The sequence below is a fragment of the Rhineura floridana genome, chromosome 8 (genome assembly GCF_030035675.1).
Source record: "Rhineura floridana isolate rRhiFlo1 chromosome 8, rRhiFlo1.hap2, whole genome shotgun sequence".
NCBI classification, from domain to species: domain Eukaryota; kingdom Metazoa; phylum Chordata; class Lepidosauria; order Squamata; family Rhineuridae; genus Rhineura; species Rhineura floridana.
The window spans coordinates 18,400,136-18,419,078 of record NC_084487.1 but is presented as its reverse complement, the minus strand read 5'-3'; the positions used below and the strand labels follow the sequence as shown (position 1 = coordinate 18,419,078).

General features: G+C 43.2%; 1 protein-coding gene across 3 annotated transcripts in view; it reads left to right on the top strand.

Annotated features, from left to right (window-relative positions):
- The window catches only part of PDE3A (phosphodiesterase 3A), a 437,665-nt gene that overhangs the window by 246,375 nt on the left and 172,347 nt on the right, over positions 1–18,943 (top strand). For all 3 annotated transcript variants that reach the window (XM_061638443.1, XM_061638444.1, XM_061638446.1), the window contains exon 2: positions 17,397–17,447. In XM_061638443.1, coding sequence (XP_061494427.1) covers positions 17,397–17,447 — 51 coding nt within the window. The remainder of the gene's footprint in view (positions 1–17,396; positions 17,448–18,943) is intronic.

The window sequence follows — 18,943 nt, the reverse complement described above, 5'->3', positions numbered from 1 at the left end:
TTTACTCCCTCCCTGACTGTTTGGGCTGAAGTGGGGAGAGCGCCTTGGCGTGCAATTTACAAGAAACAATGAAACTGACTAGACACCCCCTCTCCCCTTTCCATTGTCCAAGCCTGAGTGAAAGGCGGATGGGGGAGAGTGAGCGAGTGAGTGAGTGAGTGAGTGAGTGGGAAAGTAGCCGGTGGTTGTAGCAGCTTTTGCAGTCAGCAGGTGCTATGAAAGCATCCCGGGCAAAAGGCTGACGGAGAAAAACTGGGAAAGTGGGTGTGTGTGGCCCAGGATGCATGCCTTCTGTCCAGGGGAGATCGCCAGGGGGGGTTGCCAGTGGGACCAAGGTGCCCCAAAGCAGGTCCCCAACCCGACCTGCCTGCCTGGGGGTCCAACCCCAAGGGATCCCCAAAGGGTGAAGCCACCCTCCATCTCCCCACCACGCAGCAGCCAGCCGGCTCACCTGCCCGGAGAATGGAAGGGACCAGCATGCCACCCTCCACCTCTTCCAGCAACCCTGCAAGAACTGTCTTCCCCGCAAAAAAGAGGCTTTTGTTAGGAACCCCAGACACACTCGGGGGTCCTTCGTGGGGAGAAGAGCCCAAGTGACGTTTGCATCACAAAGGGGCAGCTCCAGAGGGGGCAGAGGACATCCCACCCCCTGCTCTGCTAGCCCGAGTGCCCACCACAGGCACAGCCCCCTCTCCGCAACAAAAACTCTCTCCCACCCCCTGCTCCACCAGCCTGAGGGCCCCCATGGGTACAGCCGCCTCTCTGCAACAGAAATGCCCTCCTGATCTTACATGGGAGGGGCTGCCTCCTCCGTGCCCCCATTACATCACAACAGATCCCCTTTTTCCAGAATGCCCCCCATGGGAAAGCTCCATTGTGAACCCCACCCCACCATACTCATCTGCACACACACCCTCCAGCCTCAACCGGCTCCCTCCTTAACCTTCTGCCATAAAACCTCACAGTCTCTGGAACACCCCCCCACTTTGCCAATCCTGCCACCTCCCCCCGCCTTGCATTACTCTACACACAAGGGAACAGCTGAAAAAGATGATTCACCTGCCCACTAAAAAACATTGGTGCAAAGAACCTACAAGGAGTGCAGTGCAGCACAGCTGAGACACTTTCCCCTTCCCTTTTTGTATGATCAGCAGATTGGGTTAATACGGATTTACCGGGGGGAAACTGCATGATAGCGTCTGCTTGCTGGTAACGTCATGTGAACCATGTGAGTTAAAAGGGGATGTGAGTAGTACCAAACACACTAAATCACCATGTAGATGAGCCCACAGTTTTGTCCCTGTGGAGACCTAACTGGCCGATTGTCTGAAGGAAAAAAAGCCCTGCCTTTCAGTACTGGCAGTTTGGTGATCTGTTGCTCTGAGGTGAAAGAATTCTGCTGAGGTTGGGCATGCCTGGCGTTTGATTTTCTCTTTCGACAGGGATGTTTTCATTTGATATCAGTACCAAGAAGTTCTCCGTGTTCTTTTGTTGTTGTTTTTCTGGAAGACTCAACCAGTTAAAAATGTCACTGTGAAGAGAATTGAGGTGCAGCATGGGTAAAACAGCAACATCAGAACACTCCAAACCTGACCCTGGGTGCAGGTGAGATTGCCATTGTTTGAAGGAAGCTGCCTAGAAATAGGGCTTGGTGCATCTGTCCAGTTTATCATTTTTTCCGCATCTTAGGTTCAGTTCAGCATTTTCATGTAAATTTCTCCTAATAGACACAGTTTTGCCTAATACACACATTTTTGCAAAGTAATGTTCCCTAAAATAATGCACTTTTGTATGTTATTTTCACTAACACATGCATTATTATTATTATTATTATTATTATTATTATTATTATTATTATTATTATTATTATTATTATTATTATTATTATTATTATTATTATTTACCACTTATATGCCAAAATGGCTTCTAAGCATTTACAACTATGATATCAATTATAAAATACATACATAATTAATATACACAATAACAATTCGATCAGAATATTAACACTTCCTTCATTAAAATATACAATGAAACTAGCCAGGTAAAAAGCATGGCAATTAGAACAGTTTTTACAAAGCAGTTAAAACAGTAACATCTAGGGTTGCCAGGTTCATGGCCTGAGACTGATCCTGTATCTTTAGGAGAAGAGAAAGTCAGCCAAGTGCAGGTGTTCTTGCAACTCTGTAATGAGAAAAACCACAAGGTGGACTTCTCCCTTCTCCCTGCCCAACTTTTAAAGATACAGAAGACCTCTTGGAGGCCAGACCTGGCAACCAGCCTGCCGGCTTTTCTTGGCTTCTGCTTCGCTGCCACCTCCTTTTAAAAAATATTCTTATTTGTGAGGCCGTCCAGATCTCACCTTTGGCCCAGATGTAACCAAGGAGCAGTGAGGATGCTCAGGACCTGTTCATCTCCCATCTCTGAGGCCAAATGTGTGCGCCAGCATCCCCCCTTCTTCCACCTACAGTCCACCCCCCCAACCTCTCTCTCCAAAACACTGCGGCAGTTGAAGGCTTCCCCCCTCCCTGAATGCATACATGCCTGAATGCATACATGCTTGTAGATGCTTTCAGAAGAGGCAGGTGTGTTTGTGTGTGTGCATGCGCTGATCTATCTTCTGCTCTGCTCTCATTCCCCAAGTGCATGCTAACCAAGTAATCAGTTCTGATGGTCATCTCAAGGCCTAAAAGCACTAAACTCCTTCCTCAATCTATCCACCCTTTTGTATTCACAATCTAGCACCCTCACTACTACCACATGGCTGCTTCTTTATTATTATTATTATTATTGTTTTTAAAAGCTCAGCAGGTTAGCTGAGGTTGGGGTCCACATACTGCAGCTGAAATGTATTTATTTAAATAATGATTATTGCATTTATATCCCAGCTTCCTCCAAGTTGCTCAAAGTGGTGCACGTGGTTCGCCCCCCCTTTCCATTTTATCCTCACACAGACCCTGTGAGATAGGTCAGGCTAGAGACTGTGTCTGGTCCAAGGTCACCCAGTGGGCGTCATGGCTGGATGGGGATTTGAACCTGGATCTTATTCCAACACTGGTGTTGGGAGACAGGACTGTACACCTTTAGGCTGTGGGTGGGGAGGGGTATACCAATTTGATTGGACCTTTGCATTAAGAAAAGAAAGCAACACCTCCCTGTCTGCAGGGAGCTTTTGATGGAAAGGGATATTTGGAGATGTGATTTTGCCATGCACCTTTTTTTTCCCAATTAACAGAGACTAAAATTACCATTAGCATGGGGGGGGTGTCACAAAACCTTTTGAGCTTACAAAGGGGGTCCTGTACTCTTAAAGGTTGGGAAGCACTGCCCTCATATATGCATTTTTGTAAACATTACTTGGCTGGAGTACTGCATCATTGCAAAAAATCAGAGAAGTGAGAATTTTAAAGGATGGCTGTCTTTTGGTTTGCAGATTGTTTTGGAATGTGCAAATTAGGTAATTTCTTCTTTAAATGTGAGCTGAATCAAATTCCTCCCCCACTGCTACCTATCAGATTGTGCTGCTGAAATGTTAAGAAAGTTGCTGTTGTGGCAAGGCTGGGTCTGTACTGAAATCCAGGTGTTAGATGGGGTTTCCCCAACCCTGAGGATTGCTGAGGGCCAGGGGAGGGGTGGAGAACCGACAGTCCTCCAGATGTTGCTTGACTCCAACTCCCATCACCCCTGACAATTGGCCATGCTTGCTGGGGGTGATGGAAGTGTGTGTCCAACAACATCTAGAGGGCCATAGGTTCCCCATTCCTGCTGTATGCAGTTCTGTGAAGTCTGCTGTGTAACTGTGTTTTATTTATTTATTTTATTTATTCTTGGATTTATTAGTTGCCCATCTGGCTGGTTACCCAGCCACTCTGGGCGACGTACAAAACAGAATAATACATTAGACATTAAGCATACCATAAACATTAAAATATTAAAACATACAGTAAAAGTTTCAACCCATCCCAAAAGCCTGCCTGAAGAGCCAGGCCTTTAAAGTCCGTCGGAAGCTCATCATAGAGGGGGCATGTCGGAGATCATTTGGGAGGGAGTTCCATAGGGTGGGGCCAATATTGAGAAAGCCCTCTCTCTGGTCCTCACCAGCCTAGCTGATTTAACCGGTGGGATCGAGAGAAGGTCTTGAGAGGTTGATCTTGTCGAGCGGCATCCCTGACGGTGCTGGAGGCGCTCCTTCAGATAAACTGGGCCCAAACCGTATAGGGTTTTAAAGGTCAAAACCAACACCTTGAATTGGGCCCGGTAAACAACTGGTAACCAATGTAACTCCTTCAAAACTGGAGTAATATGATCTTGTCGGTGGCTACCCTTGATCATATGAGCCGCTGCATCCTGTACCAGTTGCAATTTCCGGACCGTTTCCGAGGGTAACCCCACGTAGAGCGCATTACAGTAGTCTAGGCGAGAGGTGACCAGGGCATGTACCACCGGTGGGAGCAAATGGTTGGGAAGGTAGGGGCGCAGCCTCCGTATCAGATGCAGTTGATACAGCGCTGCCCTGCTCACAGCCGAGACTTGAGCCTCCATGGACAGCTGGGAGTCAAGAATGACCCCCAGGCTGCGGACCTGGTCCTTTAGGGGCAATCGTACCCCATTGAACACCAGGTCCACATCCCCCAGCCTTCCCTTGTCTCCCACAAACAGTACCTCGGTTTTGTCAGGATTCAGCTTCAGCTTGTTCCTTCCCATCCAGTCACTCACCGAGTCCAGGCACTTGGACATGGTTTCTACAGCCAACCTCGGTGAAGATTTAAATGAGAGATAGAGCTGCGTGTCATCTGCATATTGATGGCACTGCAGCCCAAATCTCCTGATGATTGCTCCCAGCGGCATTGGTGCATGTTCAAAATCCAGAAATAATAGTAATGGTGATCATGATAATAAACAGAACTTTGCAGACTTCTTGAACTCTCCTCTTCAACAGTAGGGATGGAATAGCATATTCCACCACACCTGAGGGCAGCAGGTTAGCTTAGGGAGCAGAGGGCAGATGTTGTGTAGGACACATAGTTATGTCATCCATCACCTTGCTGCTGCTTCCCAGCCCCCCAACATATGTTACCTGTGGCAGCCACATCACACTCTGCCTAATGGTAGGGCCAGCCGTGCTTTGACATCACATTGGAATAGAGGCTGCCACACCCAGAACACACATAGCTCTGATCTGTGCACTCATTATCCCCCAATAATGTTATGGGATAACAATTGAGCAGATTGGACATGCATGTACAGGCTCTTATTCCAGAGTGCAGAGGGATGATCCCAGTTGCCAATGATATTCACAGTGTGAGGGCCGCATTCCCTTCTGGACAATCTTTCAGGGGCCAAATGCCAATGGAGAAAGGAGCCAGACGCAAAAGTGGGCAGAGCAATACATGCAAAAATTATCATTGTACAGTAGGTTTGTTTTTACACACTGTTACACAGCCCTCCCTATCCTCCATCCAGGCAAGCAAAAGAGAGAATCAGAGTTCAGGGGTGCATTTCAGTCATGCAAAAACTCTCAAGGAGTGTGAAAAGCAGGGCTGGTGAAGGGCGCGGCATGAGAAGAGTCCCATTGGACAGTTAGAGAGGCTTGGAAGGCCACATTTGGCCTCTGGGCCTCCAGTTCCCCACCTGATGGTAGATTCAACACAATTAGAACCCCTCTGAATAAGGGTTTTTATTTAGCCCATGGAGTTGGGAAACTGGAAACAGCTGCTGGAGAAGGTGAAGAAGAAATGTGTTGCCCTCGAGGTGGATCATGGGACTAATCTTATTGGTTCTGTCTCAGAGGATTCAGTTTTGTTTTGGCCAATGGTACACCCAGCCAGCTGCTTCATGTTGCATTGGACAAATGCAGAGTGCTAATTAATTTGGTAGTTTTAATTGAGATTGAGTGCTGGAGAGACAAGACTCTCCCCATTCCAATGAGTGATGCAATATTGCTGGCTGAACATGAAGTGAACAGACCAAAATAGAAAGTACTTAGCAGGGAATACCCCAAGAGTACATTTAAACTGAGTGTACTGTGAGATTTATCCCATTCCCATTCAGGGTTTAAAACAAGTTGGCAAGCAACTATCAAATTTTAGGCCTTGTAGTAGGACTGCTCCTCTATTGAGACTGGGAAATAGTGAATGAGGGACCATAGAGGTGATGGGAAAGACCTTTATCTGTCTGAGACCTTGAAGAGCCACTTCACATCTGCGGTGGCGAGATGCATACCTCTCTATACTACGTTTGCATTAGATTGTCATCAACACTGTTTTCCAAGGCCCTGAAGACAGGGGCAGGGAGGTTCTAAAGCCTTAGAATTCATGCTGGCAGCCCGAAGGATTGTTTTTCTTGTTGCTCTTAAGGAATCAGTGCACTTCACTTGCCAACCCTCAGCCCTACAGCAGATGGAATGTGCGCCTAATATTTCCAAAGAGAGACTCCATTGAGGGCAGGGGGGACCAGCTTGGGATCTGGATCTGCCCTTCCACAGCTGGGCGAAGTGGGCCCAGGCAACAAGACCGCTGGGAGAGAGGGAGGAAACTCAACAGCTCTGTGTGCCTCTGCCAGTGACACAGTCTGGCTGGCTCTGGAAGGCTGGGTCTGCCTTGGCTGCTGGTAACTGCTGCAAGAGAGGGTGGTAGAAGTGGCAGCAGCTCCTGCCCTCCCCTAGCTCTACTCAGCCAGGCTTGGTTAAGCTTTGCCTTCCCTCCCTCCCCATCCTGGTGCCCACACTCACAGACAGTTTCTGGTGCTGGCTGAGAATCAGCAGCAGCAGCATGCTCAGAAGGTAGTGCAGGCTCATCCTGGATGAATAACTTGGAGGCAGAGCAAACCCAGGTGAAGCTGGCAAATGGAGGAAGCCCGGGGGAAGAGACCAGGAAACGTGTCACCAAAAAAGAGGACAAGAAAGGGTGCCAATTTGCATAACGTTTGCTTATTCTATTACACAGGTTCCCAAAGTGTGATCCGTATACCACCTGCTGCATCCAGATGGTCCCGTGGCATGTCCGGATATTTATATTGATTTTTATTGCTTCTTTTTATTCCTTATATTGCATTTTATTGGATTACCATTTGAGTTCAATGGAATGCAAACTGTAATACCATAAGATACAGTATAAGAAAGATAAGAAGCAATAAAAGCACAATTAAAAAGCATCTAGCATAGTGCATTCCAATTGCAGAAAAAGCATTAAGTTGTCCTCTAGGACCATCAGCAATTTTCAAGTGGTCTGTGGAGACAAACGTTTGGGAACCGCTGGTCTAACCTATACGTGTTTAGAAACAATTACTATATTTTAAATAGAGATACAGTGCATCTCGCTATAGCGGGTAAGTCTGTGATCGGGTACTACCCAGTGCTCCTGAACTACCTGCTTGTCCAGTTGCTGATGGGCACGTTCAAGGCCCCTGCTAGTTCTGACAGATGGGGGGGAAACAACAACTCTTCTGCCATTGATTTAAAAACAAAAGCAACCAGCCAAAGATTGCTTTTAGTGGTGTCTGCAAGAGTTTCTATTGTCATGAATCAACCTTTTTCTCATATTTTGCTATCCATGCCGTGCTGACCTACAACGTGGTTTTAAGAGTTCTGTGAGTTCTGTGTCGGAGACAGCATGCTTGCAGTGATTGAGGGTGCTATTCAATGCTAGTCAGAGTAGATCCAATTCAAATTAACAGGCATGACTAACTTAGGTTCAGTGGGTCTACTCTGAGTAGGACTTACTGAACACAACTCTTGGTTCCAGAGTGCAAAAGACGAAACAGATGAGGGAGAGGAAACAAACATCCACAAGCTTTTTAGTTTAGATTCTTTCTAAGACTTTAGGGCACCTCAGAGACCAGGGGGTTTGCTTAGCTGGAGTTTTTGTGTGCCCCAAACCCCGGTCCATTTTGTCAAATGCAAGAACAGGTTTGAAGTGCCACAATTTCCACAGCACTTTCTCCCACTCTCACAAGCGCAGCAAATTGAAGGGGTGGTGTCTTCAGTTGACTGTTTTCAAGCTCAGTGTATGAACATTAAGTAAACACTGAGAAACGCCTAACTGTAACATCTGGAAATGCCATTTTAAGCTTCTATGATCCCCCCCTTTTGATACACTTGAGCTTCGTAAAAATTAATGTGCCTTTCCCCCTCCGATAATTTATAGTAACTTGGTTGTTTATTATTAAATAATAACAACATTTAATAATAACATGATTACTGTTAATGTTGTTACTATTATAATTGTTAATCACTTTATACAAAAGAAATACAGTAAATATCAAAGTGGTTTAACAAGATAAAATGCCACCAATAAAACAAACGCTCATACATTAAATACTCATTTGAGTACCACCAAATACTCAGATAAGCACCACCAAAGACCTGAGTAACTATTACTATCATTACTACCACCACTACTAGTAGTAATTAGTAAGCAGTAATTACTATTTTTTACTAATTTAGAGTGTTTTTAGAGTTTTAGTTTGCTGCCCTGGCTCCTACTGGGAGGAAAGGTGGAATATAAATGAATAAATAAAATAAATAAATACTATTATTGTTGTTGCTGTTATTATTATTATTATTATTTAAAAGAAAATATTTCTACTATATACTTTGAAAACCATTATTCAATAATTCAAGTAATATTCATATTCATTATTCTAAATATTAAATAAATAACATCTGTAAATCAACAATTAATAAATTATCCAATGGTGACAAGAATACTTTAAATTATGTTAAACAAAACATACAGTTGAATACTTTCTTGAAACTTTGAGTCCCAGTAAATTTATCACCAAACTCATCCTTTCACTAAATGTGTTGTCCACACGTCAGTCTTTACATCCTTTTTACTGTGGTAACTTAGTCAAGAAAGCTATATGGCAGTTTTTGGTATTCAACTGCATTAAGAGTGTTGGTTTTTTAAATGCCAGAGTGTACATGAGTGTGCAGTTTGGTATGTTTGAGCTCACTTAGGTGCATTTAATTTGATTTGCAGTTAGCAAACCTGCACAGAACAGAATGAAATTAGTATGGTTCATTTCCAATTTGACCCAGGAAAATATTTTATTGGGCCCAAATTCTAGAGATCTGTCAGACCCTAAGTGTGAGCAAATTGCATTCACTGAGTTTCCGCAAAATGATTCTGCCCCTCCGTTTATCGTACTCCACTCTGAACTAAGTAAAATCTTCTGACTTGTGTTACTATTAACAAAATGCCTTTTAAACATAATGTAATTGTAATACAGTAGTAAAGCTTAGTAGCTATAATTACTATACAATGACATTCATGTTTCACTCATGTTTCTCCCCTCCTCATTTTATCCTCAAAACAACCCTGTGAGACAGAACTTCATAACTAAATGTTGATTTGAGCCTGTGTCTCCTCAGTCCTAGAATGACACTCTAGCAACTACATCACATTGGTTCATTATGATGTGCATTGTGATGTGCAGGTAGCAAAGACCTGTTATTTGTTTATTTTAATATTTCGAAACCACATTTTCATAGAAAATATAACAAGGCAGCACACAACGTAAAAGCACAATGCTATAACAACAACAATAAAATCAATAATTTATCAATAAAAACAAAAACAAATGGGCTGCCTTCAAGTTGATCCCTACTTACGGCAACCCTATGAATAGGGTTTTCATAGTAAGTGATATTCAGAGGGGGTTACCATTGCCTTCCTCTGGGGCTGAGAGGCAGCGACTGGCCCAAGGTCACCCAGTGAGCTTCATGGCTGCGTGGGGATTCAAACCCTGGTCTCCCAGGTCATAGCCCAACACTCTAACCACTACACCGCACTGGCTCTTTATCAATAAAAACTGATTGATAAAAAAAATTGTCACATTCCAAAAAGCTGTCTGAATGATGCAGTTTTTAAAAGATGCCTGAAACAAAGCAGGGATGTATCCTGCCTAGCTTCTTTTGGCATGGAGTTCCACAGGCCAGAATGGTTTAATAATCAAACTTCCTTCCCAGGGGACTCTGGGAACTACAGCTCTGTGAGGGGGATGGGGTCCCCTAACAGCACCCTTAACAAACTACACTTCCCAGGATTCTTTGAGGGAAGCCATGACTGTTTAGAGTGGTACGATACTGCTTTCAATGCATAGTGCAGATGGGGCCTTGGAAAGTAAAAAAGGAAAAGTGGGTCCCATGCAACAAATTGCAATTAAAGATGTGTCCTGGGACAGAAAAGATTGAAGGGTAATGCGCTAGACTCTGCTAGCTCTCTGTACATCATCCAGACCATTTAAAACAGATGTAGTTTGGCATGTGTGTGTGTGAAAATAATAAGCTGAGCAATTAGTGTAGTGCATCTCCTTCAAATGGTTTACTGCCGACAACTCATCTCTTCCTCCAAATGTTTCTTGGTGTCTTACACCCCTCGCACAGGAACTCGGATTCCTACTGAAGTCAAACACAGTTTACGTCTTGGAAATAGGATAAAAAGGTCATACGCTGCCATGAGAAAAGTCCTAAAATATGTACACTTCCCCCCTCCCCCTTCTCTCTCCCCTGCTTGCTCTCTTCTCTCCCAACACCAAGTATGATCTCATCCCTTGACTTTCCTTGGAACAGAGATCACAGTGAGGAGCTTGAGACAATTTCTTCACCATGAAGCATACAAATACTTGCATGTCTTGTTTGCGCTGTGTTTCTCATGAACTGCTGGACCTAAGCAGAGGCTCTTTTCTCATGTGCTGGCTCTTCTTTCTCATATTTTCTTTTTAAATTGAGCAATTAAAATAAAACAAAAGAAGAAAGAGTAACAGTCATTAAACCAAAGAAGGAGAAACACGCACACACCTGAATTTGATTTCATGTTACAAGACTAAAGAAAACAATGATTATTGTCTCACAGCCTCACCAAATTGCTCATTCCAGAAGGAAAAACAGATTGCCCATCTTTCAACGAATTTGTTTTCATATATTGCTCTTGGACTTAGAAAGTTAGGCCGCATCTGCACTATTTCTTTAAAGCACTACCATACCACTTTAAACAGTCATGGCTTCCCCCAAAGAATCCTGGGAACTGTAGTCTGGTACGGGTGCTGAGAGCTGTTAGGAGACATCAGTTCCCCTCACAGAACTACAATTCCCAAAGTTCCCTGGGAAAAAGGGTTGATTGTTAAACCACTCTGGGGATTGTAGCTCTTGTTATTGTATTCTGGGAAAATCTATGAAGTTTCAGTGTTACTTTCCAAAAGCTAATTACTGTTTTTAAGCCCACATTCACACAATACTTTTATTGTTATTATTTATTCGTTGCTTTCCTTACAAATGTGACCTAAAGCAACGTACAACTTTAAACAGTCATGGCTTCCCCTAAAGAATCCTGGGAGCTGTAGTTTGTTATGAGTTCTGACAGTTGATGGGAGATTTCTATTCCCCTCAGAGAGCTATAATTATCAGAGTAGTTTAACAATCCCGTTTCCCAGGGAAACTTTGTGAGATGAATAGGGGTCTCCAAAGCTTTGTAGCTTTGTGAAGTGAATAGGGGTCTCCAAATAACTCTCAGCATCCATAACAAGCTATAGTCCACAGGATTCTTTGGGGGAAGCCATGACTGTTTAAAGTGGTATAACACTGCTTTAAATGTACAGTACAGATGGGGCATTTGCTTATACATTCTTGTGTATCCCAGATTCTAAAGAACCATTCTGGGGATGGGGGACAGAGGGGGGAGATTCTTTCCCCCCATTACATTGAATTTAACATTTTTGTTCCCATCCAGGGAATAGTGATCATTTCCACATGAATATTGTTCCTCATTTTCTTCTATGATTTGGTGACATTATTATTTGTTGTTAATTTGTGACATTTACATAGCATCTTTAGCATTCAATGCACTTTGTGTCTGAAATGTCAAATTTATCTCTTCGGCACAAAAATTAAGGAGGGATGGACAAATCGGACCATGTCACTTTCCCACGTGTTCACCCATAAATCTGCTGCAGTCAGTTTCTGCATTAATCAGTGAATTTGTTGTTTTTTAAATCCTCACAAATATTGTATTTAAATATGCATTTCAAAACCTATTTTATCCTAAAATACACATTTTAACCATGTTTTCCCTCCAAACACATTTTAAAATATTTATTTATTTCAGCCAAGAATTACACCAAAACACTAATAGAAATATCCTGTGTATATAGACTTGGAATTAAGTCCCATTGAGTTCAATGGGACTGTACTCCCAGATAAGTGTGCACAGAATCCTAACCTTCGTTCTTATTTGCACATTAGTTTGGGAAATGCAGATTAAGCTACTTTGTACAGAATTCACAAAAATTAAATTCCATGGGCATCCCTGTTGATGATGAATGAGAACTCATAAAGTCACCCAATGATTATGTAAGCTGTCTTTTACAGAAGGGCTCCGTTTTGCAGCGCTCTGCTTTACAGCGTTCCAGCGATACAGCGGTTGTCAACTGCAGAAAGGCCCCGCTCCTACGGCACTTGTTCCGGTTTTATGGCATTTTTTGGGCGGCGGGTGCCATTTTTGTCAATGTTAGTCAATGCGTTCTGCTTTACAGCGGATTTCGCTTTACAGTGGCAGTCTGGAACGGAACCTGCCGTATGAGTGGAGCCCTACTGTACACATAAATGTAGCCTTTAAATATTTTAAATGTTTTTTTAAAAAAGTAAATAAAAAGACAAGTTGCATTCTTGCAATATTTAATTAGGATTGAATAATTGAATGGAAGATGACTGATCGATTGACTGGTGTGCAAATCTTGCTGGCATCTGCAGTTAAGATCCTACTGGCTGAACATCTTAATGGAAGGAGTTAAGATCTTGGAGACCCAATATTAGTTGCACTAGACAGTTCTGGACCAATCACATAAGAGGGCTTTATATTTGAAGGGGCAGCGTGCCACATGCATATTTGTGTGTAAAACCCTCTGACCTTCTTGGGTGTTCCAAGCAATATGAGAATGGAGCTGGTGGTGGTTTTGTAGCCCCGTTGCTGAAGTTGGGGGTTCAGCAAGTGGCCAACCTCGTGAGGGCCAGCACTAGATTGCAGTGAGCCCTTTGATATCAGACTGCAGTGGGCCTTCAAAAGTCATGGGTTTGAATAGCCTCAGCTGCATCAGCATGTTAGCATGCTGTGTGTACAGTACACAACTGCCATCACCCAAGATGGAGGTAGGTGCGTCAATACAACCCTGCCACCATCTTGGGTGATGGCAAGTCTGCACGCACAGCATGCTAACATGCTCATGCCAGCAGCAAAAGGGATTGCTTGGGAGGGTGGGTTCCACTCCATGATGTGTACCAGCAGGATGGATGCTCCATGATCTGATGCTAGCACTGATCATGGAGCAGAAGCTACACCCACCCAGCCCCAGCAGTAGGTGCCCCTCTCAGCCACAAGGGACCTCAGCCAGTGCCCAATCTGGCCGCCCACTGGTGCCAGGCCTCAACCTGGTTGACATCTGGAGCCAGCCTTGGTCACAATGAGGGTTGCCATTTACACATTGCCAGAGAGAGAGAGAGAGAGAGAGAAATGAGGAAATGCATCACATCAAAAGAGGAACTAGGTTTTGTAGGTATGTATATCCATGCATGCAGAAATGTTTGCTGTCATGTAACAAATAAACACAATATGTCTCATTATAGTAGGAGAGATGGTGACCTATATGCCTGCTCTTCAAGTGCTAACTGTTGATCGACAGCTTCAAGGCCCCTGATCTCCCTTCTTATGGTTCCTTGGTCACATCCACACCATATATTTAAAGCACATGGCTTCCCCCAAAGAATCCTGGGAACTGTAGTTTGAGGGTGCTGGGAATTGTAGCTCAGGAGAGTAAACTACAATCACTGGATTCTTTGAGGGAAGTTGTGTGCTTTAAATGTACGGTGTGGATGTGATCATTCTCTTTAAACCAGATTTGGACCAGACAGTCCTTCAAATAGAGGACTGTCTTCTGTGAAGTAGGGCACATGGTCCCCCTAACTGCAATGAAAATACTGCTGACTCCCTCCCCACCACCACCTCACACATTTATTGTGTCATTTGTGTATTCCAGTGTGGAGTTTTGCAACTAATAAGCACTGTCATGTGAACTTGAGACATGAATGAGCATGGAGTGATGCACAGCATTTTGGCAATGAGCTTAATGCAAATGGAATTTTGGTGAAGGTTGTGAAAAACAGAACGATTGATTCCAGCAGTGATGCTTGACTTCCATAACAGTCTGGAAATGTACATTGGTTTCTGAAATTCTGCCCCATGGCATTGGGTTTACCCTACCATGTTCGCAAATGGTGGTAAGGAATTACATGCTTAGGATGTGGACAAAGCATGCTATTTTACAGAGTTTGCTTTGCAGCTACAAAAGCTGATGACAGTGCCAGATTTCACAAAGACATGCTTGTCTCCGGGGGAGGTGGGGGGACAAAATGGAAGACATATGGGTGCTGCAGTTTGCTACTATGAGTTATGATGACGGTTTTGAACAAGCGATTCACTGCCAAGTTTATTGCTGGCATCAGCAACAACAGCATTGTTCTCAATGGGTTTTTTAAGTCTCCCCCCCCTTTTCTTGGTTGCGAAATGTGTTCCAAATTCAGGAAACAAACTTTAGAGTGATGTTGTGAGAGCAAAGGGAGACGGGCTCAAGAAAAAAGAAGATCTTGTTCTCTTGCATAAACAAAGAGTATAGGACGGTTCCTCAAAGAATTGGTGAGAAACCATATTGTCAGTTACAAGAGATGGACATCTCTGGGAAATAGCAACCAGAATTTGGTTGGCATATAGCTGCTTAGAAGCCATCTGGTCATTAAGTACATATCATCATCCTCATCTATTGTTAGTAGAGTTCATTGCAATGGCCTTTTTGTCTTTAATCTAAGAAAGAATCTGAGGATGCAGTTTTATATCTTATTCACAAAAATATGAGAAATTGCACAGCTCTGTAAAATGTTCCAGCTCCTAAGCAGCAATATCAAACTTGTGTCAGGCCATTGGTCATCAGCATAATCTACAGCGACTGGTAGTGCGTCTCCAAGATCTTGCACACAAGTCTTTCCCAGGTCTTCCTGGAGAATCCTGGGATCGCAGTTGGCAGACTCATTTGAAGTTAATATCCATGGACCACTTATTTACACAAGCATTTTACTCACAATGTTTTCAACCATCTTGCTTTCAGTGGTCTGCCAGTTGACCAGGCATATGCACTCACTGAAAGATCTTGGAGACCCTGATATTGTAGCATTATTGACACTAAACAGATATGGAACTGCCTGCTTGTAGCCCTATCAGTTAGCCAGAGAAAAGTCAGAGTTGGGGAAGAAAATTGATTCAGCTCACACAACTGAATCTACCTAATCCTCAGTTTTTATACCAATGCAAGAACCGAAACAGAGTCATCCTTTTGAATTTTGCAGTGCAGTTCTCTAGCCAGGTAATATGTAGAAAAATGCATATAGTAAGGTCATGTGTGCATAAAAATGCACATGGTCCTGAAAACAACATACAAAAATGTGTGTTAGAGAAATGTGCTTTGCAAACAAATGTGCATATTAGTCAAAATTGCATACAAAAATGTATATTTGGAGAAATTTGCATTAAAATGCTGTTGAATTTTCATAAGGACTTTGTTTTGGAAATGTAGAGAACTGAGGTTGAAACAGGAAAAATGAGAAACTGAGAAAAATGAAACTGACAGATTCCCCCATCCCTACTCAAAGATACCTGAAGAAGCAGGATGCTTTTGGGAAGGCAAGGTATTACTAGGGGTTTTCCCAATGGAATATAAGTATAATTAACAAGTTGCAAATGGCACTTTCCATCTCTTGGACCTCCTGCTATGAAATGTAACCATGTGACGATGATCCAGAGTTCTGACCTCAGTAACGATTTCTTTTGGATAGCCACATTAACAAAAAGTGTCATGCAGCTGTGCTGGTAGTTGTATTGATCTCTTACATGCAGGAATAACCATATGCCTGTGTGGATGTTGACAACAAATTGCTTTGGCTGTGTCTGTGTAATGTTTGCTTATATGACAATATACAAATCAGTCCTTAAGATGAACCTCTTGTTCCTCCTATGAGAAATGGACTGACAATATTACAACCCTTTGTTGAGGATAATGCATGATTGGAATGACTTCACCTGGGTCTCTCTTGATTGCATCTTTCACAAAATGTAAAAAAAAAAAGGTCTCTCTTTCAGTGTGCTGTCTTCGTACTAAAACAAAAATACATTAAGGTCAGATTGTGGCATTATTAAGCATGCCATGTCAACAAGATAGACTCAGATCACACAACTGAGTGCTCTACTGGTATAAATGCAATCACATAAGCAGTTGCTTGTGTGTAAATATTCAAATTTAAAATGTGTTCAGCATCAGCACTACTCATTAACAAGTTCTAGATAGCATTGATTTATGGGCCAGAAATGGTACATGGGTACCAAGTAACTGGTTCATGGTGTCTTTTCAAATATTATTTTGCAAGAAACTACCTGTAGCAGAATTCATTGTTTCTAATTACATACCCAAAATCCATTTGTAAAGAGTTTTTTTAAAAAAAGAAAAAGAAAAAAGTTAAGTAGTTTACTTTTAAAAATATTTACCAAAAGCAACTTGTGGGGTGGACCATAGCTGCTGTGCTAGCTTTCCAACAGGTGAGCGGGGAGGTTGGTGCAGAGCCAACCTCAATGCACTTGCCAGTATGTTTATACCATACTGACCTCCCCTCCCACTCTACCTTCTGGTAAGCAACAGCAACCCAACTGCTGGGAAGCTAGTACAGTGGTTCCACTCCACCTGATGAACCAGTTCTGATATTTGTTATTTGTTGACATGGCAGTGACGAGGGGAAGGACCTTTTTTGTTTTGGTGCCCACGCTGTGACGTCCTCTCAACTCAGAAGTTAGAGAAGCGCTAGAAGCACATCACCATCTTTTTTACTCATACGTTCGGGGCCCCGCTAGTGTGACTTCCTGCATTTTACTTAGTTGTGGTTTCTCCTGTTTTTGTTCATTGTATTTATTTTAAAGAAGTTGTATTTCAGCAACCTTGCTGTTTGTTTTATTTTTATTGATAGGCAGTATATCAACGGTTTTTAATAAGTAAAAAATGTTATACCCCACCTTTATATAAAATGTTCAAACTGGCTTTAGAATCAAATAATTAAGCAATGTGCAATACAACACACAGATACTAATAGTGTAATATATATTAGTTCAGTTAGAAAATATTAGCACAATATATTAGTGTCATTTCTTTCACTATAAAATATTTTCAAATCCCCGTTTCCAAAAAATGGTAAGCTCTTTGGGGCAAAAATCTCTGTTTTTATAGTTCTAAAGCCCCTGATGCTTAAGTAGATCCGTTACAAAATGTTCTTAATAGTAATATATTTTAAAATCTCCCTTATATTTCTGCAGATCATGGGACATTCTGAATGGGATCACAAGCGAGGACCCAGAGGATCTCAGGTCAGTTTTTGCAAGACTTTTCTATGGCTGGCGTGAATTAGTGTTTGGAAAATGTGTTCTGCCAAACCTGGTACACAACTTGGATTTATTCAGTGGTCACATTCTGACAATCCAGTCTCAGCTTAGGAAGCTGATATATGAATGAGGTTTGTGCCCCTGCATGCAACCACTCCACTCCTCTCTTTACATGAGCTGGAAAACAAACTGAGAAGTCTGCAGTTTGCTATACTTTTCCATTTAGTCCAAACTGGGAAGCTACAGTTAAAGGCTGCAGAACAAGCCAAGATATGAAGCCAAATGGCAAGGGCTGTAGCTCAGTGGTAGAGCATCTGCCTTGCATGCAGAAGACCCCAAATTCGATCCTCAGCATCTCCAGGGAGGATGGGATACACTCTGCCTGAAACCCTGGAGAGCCACTGCCAGTCAGTGTAGACAGTACTAAGCTAGATGCACCAATAAGGCAGCTTCCTATGTTCCTGTGAATTCAAATTGTGGATTAGTATCCTGGCCCGTTCCGAAGCCATTAACCATTGTTTCCCAATTTGGATGTAATGGGAAGCTTTAGTTAGGGATGGGAAATCTCAGGCTCAGGGGCCAAATGTGGCTCTCCAGATCTCTCTACCCGCCCCTTGGAGCTCTCTTCAAGCCACACCCATCACTCCCCCTGCTTTGTGTTTCAAGAATGTTTGCTGCGCTGGAATGTGGCCTTGGACACTGATTATGCCTCTTGCTTGTCTAAATAGAGGATAGAGAAGGGGATGTGCTAGTATGTGTAGAAACTAGCCTATTGTACAAAGTTAAAAATTTATATTGATTGCTCCGCCTACATCTGTCTCTGGCACTGCCCACCACTAGCATGTGAGCCCCAGGAAGATTGCCCATGAGGGAATGAAGCCCTTGGGCTGGAAAAAGAAGTTCACCATCCCTGAGTTCACTGGAGATGGCCTAGTATGTTTGCCCACTTGCACAAAGTGAGGAGTGAATCAGCTGCATGCGTGCTATACTGCACTAGTTCATGTCTCAGCTTTTTAAACTGAGAGATGAGATTCTGAACATGGCCATATTCATTTCACCGAAGGCTTAATTATGGTTTTCATCTTGTGAGGTGTTAAAACGCCCTAATAATAATAGTTGGTGTTATTGTTAATATGTTTACCCTGAATCGTTTGTCCCCAGAGCACTGGTGGTGCTTGCAAGCACACGTGTGCCCACACAGGTCTTCCCTGGTGTCTGCAGAGTTATTCTGCCTCCACTGAAATAAGGGTTGAAAGAAGCATACTGTTGTCGCCAGTGGAACAGACTGTGGTGTGCGCTTGGTTGTGCTGTGTGTTCGTGGCGCCCATGACCATTTCTCCAGTTTGCACATGTGCTCAGGGGCCCATGGGCTTCACAGATGTCTCGTGTTAAAAGGGGAGAGTTCCACAGAATGGGTGCCACTGTTTGCAGGCTTACCATGGGTCTCCGGTTGTCCACTTTAAGAACAGAGTACTGGACTA